The sequence below is a fragment of the Embiotoca jacksoni genome, unplaced genomic scaffold, assembly GCF_022577435.1.
Source record: "Embiotoca jacksoni isolate LCO1_2020_lvr unplaced genomic scaffold, fEmbJac1.0.p SCAF_3, whole genome shotgun sequence".
NCBI lineage: Eukaryota > Metazoa > Chordata > Actinopteri > Embiotocidae > Embiotoca > Embiotoca jacksoni.
This window is the reverse complement of record NW_027185381.1, coordinates 2,123,930-2,136,597: the sequence shown is the minus strand read 5'-3', so window position 1 is coordinate 2,136,597 and position 12,668 is coordinate 2,123,930. Positions and strand designations below refer to the sequence as shown.

The following is a 12,668-nucleotide window of genomic DNA, read 5'->3' as shown; positions in this document are numbered from 1 at the left end:
GCCCGCTAACCGCCGTGACTCCGTCCGCGTTGTCAAAGTCACCACGATCCCGTTTGTTCAGTCGTTTTCTGAAGAATGGAAGTTGTGTTCAGCCTCGTGTCGTGAACGGTCACGAAGCTTTAACAGTTTTCTGGACGTGTCGACAACAAGATGGAGGAGAAAGCGTTGGAAGTGTACGGTGAGTGTCGAGAGCTCCGCGGGCCCGCCGCCGGGTCACAGCGAGACCGACAAGTCACGTAACGTCACTCGGTGACATCATGTCCCTCCTGTTGTCTCGGTGACATCATGTCCCTCCTGTTGTCTCGGTGACATCATGTCCCTCCTGTTGTCTCGGTGACATCATGTCCCTCCTGTTGTCTCGGTGACATCATGTCCCTCCTGTTGTCTCGGTGACATCATGTCCCTCCTGTTGTCTCGGTGACATCATGTCCCTCCTGTTGTCTCGTCTTTCTCAGAAACACACGATTAGAAGAAATGTGTGTTTTCTGGAGCGTGCTGACCGATGACGTCAGTAGCTCCATGACTCCAGTGAAGTGAAAGGCTCACTGGACTGGTTCTGGTTCTGGTGCTGGTTCTGGTTCGGAGCTCAGCTTTCTTTAAATGGACTTCGGTGTGGTTGCTATGACTACGATACGGAACCAAATCCATGATTGTGGTAGTTTGTTTTGGTGTGTCGATAAATGAAGTCACACATAAGGAGCAGGACGAGTGCAGATCTCAGTCGGGTTACTTCTGAATGATCTTCAGTTTATTGAACAGAAGTTTCAGTTCATCGGTTTCTGACATTTTTATAATATGTATGACTCTCTCTCTCCCTCTCTCTCTCTCTCTACCTCTACCTCTCCCTCTCTCTCTCTCTCTCTCTCTCCCTCTCCCTCTCTCTCTACCTCCCTCTCTCTCTCTCTCTCTCTCTCCCTCTCTCTACCTCTACCTCTCTCTCTCTCTCTCTCTCCCTCTCCCTCTCTCTCTCTCTCTCTCTCTCTACCTCTCTCTCTCTCTCTCTCTCTCTCTCTCTGTGTCTCTCTCTCTACCTCTCTCTCTCTCTACCTCTCTCTCTCTCCCTCTCTCTCCTCCTCTCTCTCTATATACATATATATACATATATATATATATATATAAATATAAACCTAATATTGGCTGGAGCTCAATAGATCATCTCGTTCTCATGCCCTAAATTCAGATGTGATCCGATCGATCCGGGACCCGGAGAAGCCCAACACCCTGGAGGAGCTGGACGTGGTGACGGAGAAGTGCGTGGAGGTGCAGGAGCTCGGAGAGGACGAGTACCTCATCATTATCAAGTTCTCTCCAACCGTCCCTCACTGCTCTCTGGCTACTCTGATCGGTGAGTCGCTGCGCCGATGACACAAGATGGAAGATAAACCAGAATCTGGACCATCTCAGCTTCTGAAGTCACACCAACACTCAGCAGGCCGACACAGATACGGACTTTAAATGGGTTTCAACTACAGCTGCAACTATTAGTGGTTTGATAGTGTAGTTGATCGTCAGAAAATGAATCACCAACTAGTTTCAGAATAGATTCACGGCCTTTTTGTGGCTCGTCTGTTCCTGATTGAGTAACACGGCGACGGCGTGACTGACAGGTGACAGGTCACCTGGTGGCTGCTGGAAAAGCAGACGACCCCACACATCCCTGCTGGTCGTAACCGAGACCAGAGTCTATTAACACTGAGCCGGTCCGGGTCCAGTCCGGGTCCAGACCGGGTCCAGACCAGGACCAGACCAGGACCAGACCAGGACCAGACCCGACACACTTCAGATGAAATGTGGAGCTCCTCGCTCCTCAGATTGACTGAACGATACACGTTCTCATAAAACATTCACAGAAAATAAATAACTTCTTTCACATACAAACAAAGAGAAGACGGGAAATTTAGATGAAAGCCTGACGTGGCCAAAGCAGAGTTTTCATCCACACTAACCTGGAGTCCATTAAGTAGAAGATATAAAGTGGGTTAATCAGAGCGGTTGAATGAGGGCGGTGGGAGCGTCATACACGTTCCTGTGCTTTAACTACTGATGGAGACCACCGTCAGAAGGCTGACATCACCGAGCACCATGTGGAGCAGGGAGATTATTACATCACTCCCTGCTGCAAACTCATGGTGATTATCTGCTACTCAGATTTCCTTTGGTTTAATGATCTGAGAAATAAAAGCTCTCTGTTCAGCGGCTCGTTCAGTTTTCCGTGGCTGTTTTCCAGGGACCTGAGTTCACCTCACTGGTCATCTGATGTTTGCTGGAGCTTCAAACGAACCACCTGGTGGTGAATGTGCTCGATAGGGAACCTCAGAGTGGTTCATCACGTTCATGATGGACATGTGCTCCGAGCTGACGATCACATCTTATACATTTTTGTGGATATTTCGACGCTCATGGTTTATGAAGTGACAAAATGATGTATTCATTTTAGGATAAAAACTTCATTTTTTCTTTAGAATTATACTAAATGCATTTTTTATGGATGAAAGTATCTCTAAGATTTATAATTGTGTTGTCCTCCTGCTGTGAACTCTTTTTTAGTTCATTGTACGAAGCATACAGACGGCTGACTTATTGTTCAGCACGTCTACAAACTGTCAGTTGGAGGTTGATTGAACTGACAGTTTTCACCTGTTGAGCTTCGTCTTATTAGGATGAATAGCTGAGTTATAATTGAAGCGTCTCTCTGATCTCGGCCTCTCTGGACTCCGACAGTGTTTGTTGTTGTTTTGTGTTTTTTTGGTGGGGGGTGGGGGGTTGTTGGTTAAGCTGTTTGTGCAGCAGATAAATTGTTGGCCTGAAGCGCCTGCTGTTCCTCAACTGCACTTCCCTCCACCAGGCGACCTGCAGCCTGTCTGAGGAGGAGCTGCTGCTGTAAGAGGCTTTTAACACAGCTGCAGGTGGTTCCACCCAAATCCCAGGATCCATTTTGGGACGGTTTGTTCCCCCGCTGGAGTTTGAGAGGAGAAAGTGTTTCAGTATCACCACAACATGAGGGCTTCCCTCCAGTTACCAAATCAAACAGGCAGAAATTCGATCTTAAAATAAAGTTTGAAACTCCATGTTGTAGTCTGGTAATTTGCAGTATGGTGTGAAACTTCATATTTGAGTGGTGTCTCACTTTAAGGTACTTACCTTGTTAAAAAACGTGTTTTTCTACTCGTTCCTACAGCTGCGTGTTTGAGGCATCTTTAAGATGCGTCGGTTTGATATTTTCCATGTCACATGTTTCTTCAGTGTTTCATGTCTTTTTCCTTTTTGCTGCAGAAGCAGCGTTATTTCCCAGCAGACACCAATAACTTCAGACACGCTCTGATCCACAGAGGAAGGGTTTGAGATGTTGCTGTACAGCATGTGTGATGGGATGTTTCGTGTGTCTGCAGGTCTCTGCTTACAGGTGAAGCTTCAGCGATGTCTGCCGTTCAAACACAAGGTGAGTAGCAGAACGACGACTCGTCATTTCTAGGGCCGCCGCACTCAAATCACTCCTCACACATTTTCACGCTTCCTACTCCTGCTGGCATCAGTTTTTCTTTTGTATTCAGCATTGAAATAACTTCATCCACTACGTTGGAGGTGAATGCAGTTTTACTTTGTGGAGCTCACGTCATCACGTCAAGAAGATTAGCAGCTGTTTCCAGAAGAAGTGTCCTCATTAGAGTTGATGAGGGGTTTTCAGATTCAACCACTGGAGACAAAATCAAGACACCGACATCCTTTCACTACCCCCCTCCCCCACACACCCCACACCCCTCTAGTGTTGATGGGACATTCAGAGAGGCCTTCCTGCTCGTGTCCTGGACAAACAGCAGGCTGCAGCTCATCGCCCTCACACTCTTGGCTTCCTCCCAACCAGCTGCATGATGTCATCACCTGAGCTTTTCCAACAAGGAGTTGCCACATATGCAGAGCACTTGTTGTTTGCTTCATCCCGTCCCAAACCTTCTCATTTGGGTTTGGCTCACCTGATGCAGCACTCGGTCCCTGTCCTTCTTGGTTTGAATCACCCCTACAGAGCCTGCAGGTGTGTCACGGTTTATTTCCCTGCTGTAGAACTCATGATGGGATGGCGTGTCACTGCAGGATGTTACATTAGCCAAGCAGGCTAGGTGTCGCCTTGAATTCTGAATAAACCACCAGCACTGTTAGCAGCAAAGACACCATCACACCCACCACACCTCCTCCTCGGTGCTTCAGTCTGAACCACTCGTGTAGATAACATCTGTTCTCCTTCACAAACACTCGGTGGCTGCAAATGAAAATCTCGAGTTGGGACTCCACAAACACAGTAAATAAACATCATTTCCAGCGGTCTGATGTTCATTCCTGGCGTCTCCCTCAGCTGTGGTCACGTTGCAGACTGGAGTGACTCCTGGAGTTAAACAGGCCTGTTTACACACTGACGGTGTCAAACGCAATGAAAAGATCAGAAATTCCACCTGTTTACTTTTGACTGACGTTGTTAACTGAAGACCATTTGGTGTGATGGCCTGATGAGGCTGGTTAACACGTACTGATTACTTTCAGAAATCTAAAATCTTTCAGACCCAAACACGCCAAAAACAAATTGAACATTTCTTCAGACAACAGAAGGAGGCGAAGCGTCGAGACTTCTCGAGCTCAGTCCAGTAAAAAATAAACAGCTGGTGTTTCATCAGCAGCGCAGCGAGAACAACGGAGAAACAGACAGAGGACAAAAACACACACAAAAAACAGCTAACTAGCTGTTTATTAGCTGTCAGGGACAGACGAGCTGTTGGATGGCCTCCAAACAGGCAGCGAGGCAGCAGAGACCAATCTCTGCAGCAAACAAACAAGATGAGTTGTTTTCTATCACGGAGCTGCTGAACATCTGCAGAGGATACGACAGGCGTGATGAGCTCCACCGAGTCCTCCGATGGAAGGACAAGTTGAGTTCAACCAAATACACACAATAGAGCAGGAAGTGCTTTTTTTTTTTTTTTACATTTATCCATCAAAAGATAATCTGCAATTCCATGAACTGTTTTAACCCCTTTTAGCACCAAGTTTTGGTTTTACTGCACATCTACTGCCACAGTTTTCATCATCGCCACATCAAAACAGAAATGCAAACAGCTGATAGAAAGTCAGAGGAACATCGGTGTCCAAAATATTTAGTGCGCTCAAACAATGAGATTTCCTTTTACTGGGACTGAAGGGTCCGAACCATCAAAACAACCCCCCAGGGCTTCCAGTGTGTGTCCTGTGTTGTGATGTTTGTTCTGTTTTAGCAGCATTTGTACCGTCAAAGTATAGTTTTAAACTTATTGATTAGTAATTTATTTTTAAGACTTATATTCATGCACATAACTACAGTATTTGAATTGTATTGCTGCTGTTCTTCTGAGCTGCACGTGTTTCATTTCTCTGTTTTTTTAATCCTAAACTGCTCGGTGATTATTTTTTTTCATCTTTTACGCCAACCTCCAATCTAATATCCTCTTGACACTTTTCTCAATTGAATTTGCTGAATAATATCTGAATAAATAACAGAAACGTGTTCAGCCTTTTAACATCTTTTTTTTTTTTCTTCTTTTCTCAGCTGGAAATTTACATTTCGGAAGGAACCCATTCGACTGAGGAAGACAGTAAGTCTGATTTTATTAAACAACCTCCCACTGAGGTCACGTTATGAGTCATATGGGATGCATTGTGTTTATGTGAGCTTAAAATATCACCAAAGACAGCATTAGATTAGATTAAAGTGAGGTGGAGCGACTGTGATGCCGCTTCGAGGAACCACGTGTTGTTCTCAATGAGCTCTTTACGAGATAGTAAATGTAGGTAGAAGTTCAACGTTTCTTCTTGTATTTACTGTTTTTAATTGTCTTCAGTCCATTTCACCTCCACTTTGGTTGAATATTTTCACAGCCTCTGGTCAGATTGTCTTGAAACATGCTGCAAATATCTTCTCATCCTGTCCTAACCGCTTAGGTGACATTTTGACCTTTTGTACGACAGTTACAACTTTCCATGGAAAGCTATCCAGAAAACAAAAGCCAGATTTCTGTGACTTGTGAAATTGATATTCAGTTTCCATTTTGGGCCTTTTTTATTTTTCTTCTAAAGGTCAACTCTCCCCATTACGTTGACGTTTCACTGATTGGGCATATTCATGTTCCCGTTTATGTATTAATGAGACCTTTCGTCTGGTGCCACTCTCAGGACAAGCTTGGCTAATTGGGCTGACATGACTGACAGTTTCTTCACACTGATTTAACTCCAGCACATTTCAAACTCTTTTTATCGAGCAATTAATGGGTTCACGATGAATTATTAACATCCCTAGTCTGGACTATACACTGTTGTTAAAGTGTTCGTAGCTTCCAGGTCTGAAAATGAGGCCGTTGCAGAAGTACCTTAAGCTACAATACCACCGAGTGTCACTAGGGGCAGACTCCTATTCACCTTCTGTCATTAAATACAAAGTCAATACATTTTTTCCACAAGTTATTCAAGTGTTTTTACCTAAAGTCACTCCTTCTTATTAGTTGTCTGGAGGTCCAGCTGAAAATAATCCCTCATTCATTAAATATTAGGCTTCCAAAAGCAGCATTTTGGATGGCGTGTTTGTTTGATTGACAGGCCTGTGGTGCAGTCAGGTTTCCACTATCAGTGGGCGGGACGTAGAGTCCTCGAGTCTCCAATCAGATCAGTCAGATTCACCGCTCGTTCCTCCCCCAGCTCGTCCAAATCACGTCTGGTGACAAAATAGCAAGATGGCGACGGCCAAAATTCAAACTCGAGGCTTCAACACAGCCGTTCACAAACCAACGGGTGACGTCACAGCCGGGTCTGGACCGACCAGCTGACACCGCCGTCTGCTGGTGGCATAACAAATTGAAAACACTTTGAATTAAATAATAGTTCTTTGCCGCAATGTTACAACAGTGAAGCTGCTGTTGGGTCGGGGGTTTCTGGTATTACTGTTGTTCGTGTAGCGTTTGTGTGGTCTCACTGTTATTCAAAGAAAACTGCCGTTTGTGTCTCCAGTTAACAAACAGATCAACGATAAGGAGCGAGTCGCAGCCGCCATGGAAAACCCCAACCTGAGAGAGATCGTGGAGCAGTGTGTTACCGAACCAGACGACTGAGGGAGGCTCACACTGCCCCAGGCAAACTCTTAGAAAGAGAGAGAGAGAGAGTGTGTGTGTGTGTGTGTGTGTGTGTGTGTGTGTGTGTGTGTGTGTGTGTGTGTGTGCGTGTGTGTGTGTGCGTGTGTGTGCGTGCGTGTGTGTGTGTGTGTGTGTGTGTGCGTGCGTGCCTGGGAAGGATTCCTGGCTCTGGAGTTTGTGGGGTGTTTTGGGGTTTTGTTTTTCTGGAGGATCTCCAGGGAGAGCTTGAAGACTGAGCTGTGAATAAAAGGCTCAACTGGAAGCTGGAACCAGACAACACGTTTGTGTAGACTTTCATCATTCCCTGCTGGACAGTCTCATGTTGTTGTTGTCGTCTGCTGAGTTCTTGTGAAAGCGACCTCAGACGCTGCGGGAGAAGTGGGCCAGAGAAAACAGGACCCGCCTCCCGTCCCGCTTCCACGTCACCCTTCATCCTTCTGTTTCCTCACTGTCAATCAAACAGACTCATCCTCTCTGCAGGAAGAGCAGCCGTGTCTTCGTCTCCTTTTATAAACTCAAACATCACGGAGATCTTTGGAAGTCCTTTTGTAAATGCACTAATCTGCTGAATTACTCAGGTTCAGGGCTGAGTGGAAAATATGACTCTTTTACAGGTGATTGTTTTTTTTCTAAATGTAATGTACAAAATTAATCAGGTATTAAAAGTATGACAGGATAATGTTGCCTCGTGTGTCTTTGAATCGGGTGGTTGAATTTACAGACACTTTCTACACTCCAGCTGGCAGAATTAAACAGTCACACCACGGACTAAAGTCTTTTTCTAAATAATCTTGAAGTCAGTGTGTTGCCATGGTTATCTCAGTTTGAAATATAGAACTGACTGACCGATAGAAACTGGAGGTGTACAGTTCAAGATCAGTGAAGTTGTGTAAGATTTAAGGAAATGTAGGATGCAGTGGTTTTGGAACGAAGTCGGGATTCATCGAGCTCTGCTGCACAGATTTCTGCTTCCGCTGCTCTGGAAGAACAACATTAAAGTGAAGTTAATGTGCAGATGCTTTTTGCAGCTCGACACTCGAGTGCGTGACGATGCCAACGGGACCTCGTCTGCAGAAAGCAGTGATGCAATCCTGAGATCACAAAAGTGGACACACTCCTTTTCACAGTCATTGTACAAATATGGATTATATCCACTTTAACTCATCAACACCGAAGTGAGTCACCATGTCCTGATTTTTCTTTTCTCAATTACAGCATAAAAGCTGGATGACAAACACTGTAAGGGTGTTTTTGTGTTAAAAAAAAAAAAAAATCTTTACTTTTGATTTTGTATTATTTTGGAAGATATCTTTTTAAAAAGTAGCTTCAGTTAACATCTTTCATTTCTTTCTTTTTCTATAAGTAAAGTAGCCTGGAAAATAAAAACTCTGCTTCAAACACCTGGAGTGCAGCTGAATGTCCATCTTTCATAAGTTATTTCAGACATAAATGCTGAATTGCCCCTCAGATGTTTACATGATACAGTTTTCAGGAATTGTAATAGCATTGCATCACCTGTTGGGGGCACTGTGGGTCCTACAGCAAAGATCCTGAGAGAATTGAACAGCAGTCAGGTGAGTGTGACTGAGAAGTTATGCTGCAGTTGATGTCAGGATGTGAGCTGAATGAACATGCAGACAGACTGATGCAGGTTTTCAGTAGAACTTCAGATTCACCTGATGTAGTGAACCTGAAGTTGTTAAACAGAGGTCACGATACGCATACAATTTAAATTGTTTGCATGTACTAAACGTATCATCATTCCAGCAGCAGGCACACAAATTCTTTTGTCTTCTTGCAGACTGCCGACTCTCTGAAGTCTGAACTGATGAAATCCACACAGCAGAGAGGCGTGTTTTACACGTGTTCATACAAAGTCAACCACACTTACAACCTCCACGTTGTTGGTGAGGGCTGGAAGTCTGATTGTTTTTTGTTTTTTTGAATGCAGGAAATTGAAAAAGGTATTTGTGTATCAAAAATATGAAAACAACTCAATATGAGCTCATTGGAAACTGGTTAACATGCAGTCCTCATAACTTCCCAACTTTAAAGACAATTTCACACATTACGACAATTACGGCTTGAAATTGAGGCCTTTGCGAAGTACCTTAAAGTGCAATACCACTAAGTGTCAGTCAGCGGGTGCTGGCGATTTAAAAAGCAGCAACTTCTACAAAGAAATACTAAGACAGTCAATTTTTCATCAAGTCTTATGATGTCATTGGATAAATTCACTCCTGATCAGTGTGATTTGTTGTGAAAATAGTTCCATGATTAAGTAGATATTAGGCCATGGGCTATGGGTGGTGTCATCACTGTCTACATCCCTCTTCCATGTTATCCACCCACCCATCCATCCATGTGACTTGTTTGATTGACAAGCGGTCAATGCTTTTTCCACACAGTTGAGATGTTTGTCAGCTTGTCTGAATCAGTTCACCTCAATTAGTGCTTGTCTTCAGTTAATTGTACCAACAGATCCTCAGGAGGTTCATATACAGTTGGTTTTTTTTGGGGTGTTTCTTTTATTAATGGTTTTCTAATTTAACGCACTTTTGATGCATGTTACTGTTAAGTAACTTATATAAAGTCTATGGGCCTTCTTCACAGCTCCAGTTCAGCCCTCGTATTTGATCAAAGCCAAAGTGCGAATGCCAAACGAAGCCTCGCAGCTCTGGCACATCCAGCAGCTCGGGCTGGTGCAGCCGGTGGATCTCTGGCTGTGCAAGATGAATCATCAGCCGGCCTGACAGCACAGAGTCGCCTGCAGCTCAGCCTGCTGTGATTACAGAGCGAGGAGGAGAGGAGGTCTGTATTCAGAGCAAAAACATTGTTTTCAACACTGCTGTAATGAAATCGAGTTTAAGGAGTGGGAGGACGGCATCGCTGCATTTCGTCAGCTCAGTGTGTGTGTGTGTGTGTGTGTGTGTGTGTGTGTGTGTGTGTGTGTGTGTGTGTGTGTGTGCGTGCGTGCTCTAACAGTGGCTCATTTAATTATGTAATTATCGTAGTCATTTAGAGCTTCTGTGGTACAATTCATCCTGTTCATTTAGCACAAAGAACCACCTCAGTCAAGTCTTTAAGTGTTTTACTTTCATAAAGTTGATGGACTTGCAAAAGGTGAAACAAGACGAGTCCTGCTTCACTTGAGGTAACGGATCAAAGCATTCATGCTCATATCATGCTAACATGCTCACAGTTGTAATGTTGCATGTTGATGTTAAGAAGCTGTCAAACTTATCAAGTTAACCGTGATGGTTTAGCATATCATCATGCTGGTATATTCTACTCAGTATAGCTAACACACAGTGCTGTTGAGGATGATGGGAATTTGGTCCGGAGCCAAAGTTCTGAGCAAAATAAAATGCACGAGATGAAAAATCACCAAAGGTCACCAAATTTATAATTTATCTCATCTGATAGTACAAAAGGAAAAGTCCGAGGTTCATCCAGTCCATTTCATCCTCTGGGGACCTTTGATCTTTGGAGCAGTTCATGGAAATCCACTTCGTGTTGTTGGGGAATTTCAAGCAAAACCACAAATGTCCTCCAGAAAAAGTCAGATGTTCACCAAGTGAGAAGTTCATGACAATAAACTCCATCCTTGCTGAGATATTTCAGTCTGGAGGACTGACTGACTCCCTCGATCATGTTGACAAAACCCAATCAGGAGATCGTAACTTTTTCACCGTTTGGGTAAAACTCTGAATACTCTGGAATCTTACAGTTCCCATAATGCAACAGGACGGCATCATTTCTCTCAGCCAGCCCTGTCTGGTACTAACACACATTTTTCAAACTCAATGCCTCCATTTTGTCACCCAGCTCACTGTTGAAACTGTGTCGTCTCTACCAAACAATACCTTTAACAGGTTTCTGCTACTGATTGTATAAGTGGAGGTTTTATTAGGTTTTACTGAACCTTTACTGAGCCTCTCAATCCAGCGTCTTCTCTCCAATCACTGCCTGAGAGTCAGGCTCAGTTTATCACCGCTGGTCCAATAAGGGTTGATTGCACAAACCACATTTCCCTTTTTGTCCCAGAGGGATTTACCACAGCCGAAAAGATTCTCTAATTAAAGTAAAGAAGGAGTGACGAACAACAGAAACAGAACTTATAGATAAGAACTTCAAAGCAACACTTTCACAAAATCCAAAGGACTTCACATTCAGGCAATTTCTGCAAAGCAAACCTTCGTTTTTCAAAAGGAGTCGGAGAACGTTTGCTTTTATTCCGTCTTTGACCAAAATCACATTCCACATCACAAAAACACCTCCTTTTTAAAAGTTTTCCTTTTAAAGTGATGCTCAGTAGTTTCCTGAAACTGCTGATCACTGTAATTTTCATTTTAAAAAATCTTGCTTCAGTAAAAGCACACCGCATGTACTGGAGGTATGGGCAGTGAAAGGACTCTTCTGACTGTTTTCTGATTCAGACACCATCAGACTGTTCACCCAGCCTCAGCAGCATTTCACCGTCAGAGCTGCTCATCATGCTTTTAACTACTTCATATGCAGTTAAGTTCAGTGGTTACAACATGCAGGTCAGACAGCAGATAAATCTCTCCTGATGGAACCAGAAGAACTGATGCTCGTTTTAAACGTGTTTCATATGTCAATATTTGGACAAAACCTTTCAGACCACAATCAGAATAAAACTTAAATGCTATAATAGATTTAAAAGCTCAGAGGGAGAAACTGCTTTTTATTTTCTCAAAAACATAGTTGAAGTTTTTCCATTTATCTTTAAAGTACTTCATAGTTTTGCACCTGACCTCATGTCAGACATTCAGTCTGAAGCGAGGCGTTCTCAGGTCCTCTGTACTCTGAGTCTAGTTGCTCCACAGCTCAGGACAAAATCTGTGCGAGGTACCTTTAAGTTGTTATGTTCAGGACAAACACAAACTTAAAACTATTTCAACGCAGCTCCGTCTTATTGATTTTGTTTGACATAGTCTCATCTGTTATCTCGGTTTATTTTTTATTTATTTCAGTTACTTGGTTTTAAAATGAATATATTATTGTTTTCATCATTATTTCCCACTATTTCTATTTCCTGTGGTTTTTTTTTTTCCTGTTTAAATGAAAGCGAGATAGAAGTGTCGAGGGGAAATGTTGTAGATAAGGATACTAATCTAAGTGTGAAGGATGGTCTAGATTGCAGGCATTGATTTTTTTTCTGTTTTTTAATAAACACATTCAGGCCAGCAACAAAACACACAAAGACAGCACACCAAACCGGCCTTCCTCCATTATTCAGAGTCAAACAAACGGACCAGTCCACTGGCTTCCCGAACCTTTTATACCCTGTCACCTGCTCTCTGTGGCCAATCACAGAGGGCCTCTGGAATTAGTGCCACTTTGACCCAGGTGGCATTAATCTCTCCAAATTCAGAGCAACATGCCTCAATTTTACATTTACAGAACCATTAATTAAACTTACCTTCTCAAGAGGTGTTAACAGAAAAAAAGGTACATGCTGCAAGTAGGATTGCTGAACAAATCAATATTCCCTGCTTTGGA

The 12,668-nt window shown here is 43.5% G+C and overlaps 1 protein-coding gene across 1 annotated transcript; it reads left to right on the top strand.

The window, feature by feature from the left end:
* Positions 1-24: 24 nt before the first annotated feature.
* Positions 25-7,821, top strand: ciao2a (cytosolic iron-sulfur assembly component 2A). Its single transcript, XM_069162130.1, has 5 exons — positions 25-178; positions 1,181-1,345; positions 3,390-3,439; positions 5,570-5,615; positions 7,021-7,821. The coding sequence occupies exons 1-5, from the start codon at positions 151-153 to the stop codon at positions 7,119-7,121; spliced, it is 390 nt and encodes a 129-aa protein (XP_069018231.1). The 5' UTR covers positions 25-150; the 3' UTR covers positions 7,122-7,821.
* Positions 7,822-12,668: the final 4,847 nt, after the last annotated feature.

Coding starts and splice junctions, on each gene's coding strand:
- ciao2a (XM_069162130.1), top strand. CDS start 151: ATGGAGGAGAAAGCGTTGGAAGTGTACG. Junction 179..1,180: donor GAAAGCGTTGGAAGTGTACG/GTGAGTGTCGAG, acceptor CCCTAAATTCAG/ATGTGATCCGATCGATCCGG. Junction 5,616..7,020: donor CCATTCGACTGAGGAAGACA/GTAAGTCTGATT, acceptor TTGTGTCTCCAG/TTAACAAACAGATCAACGAT.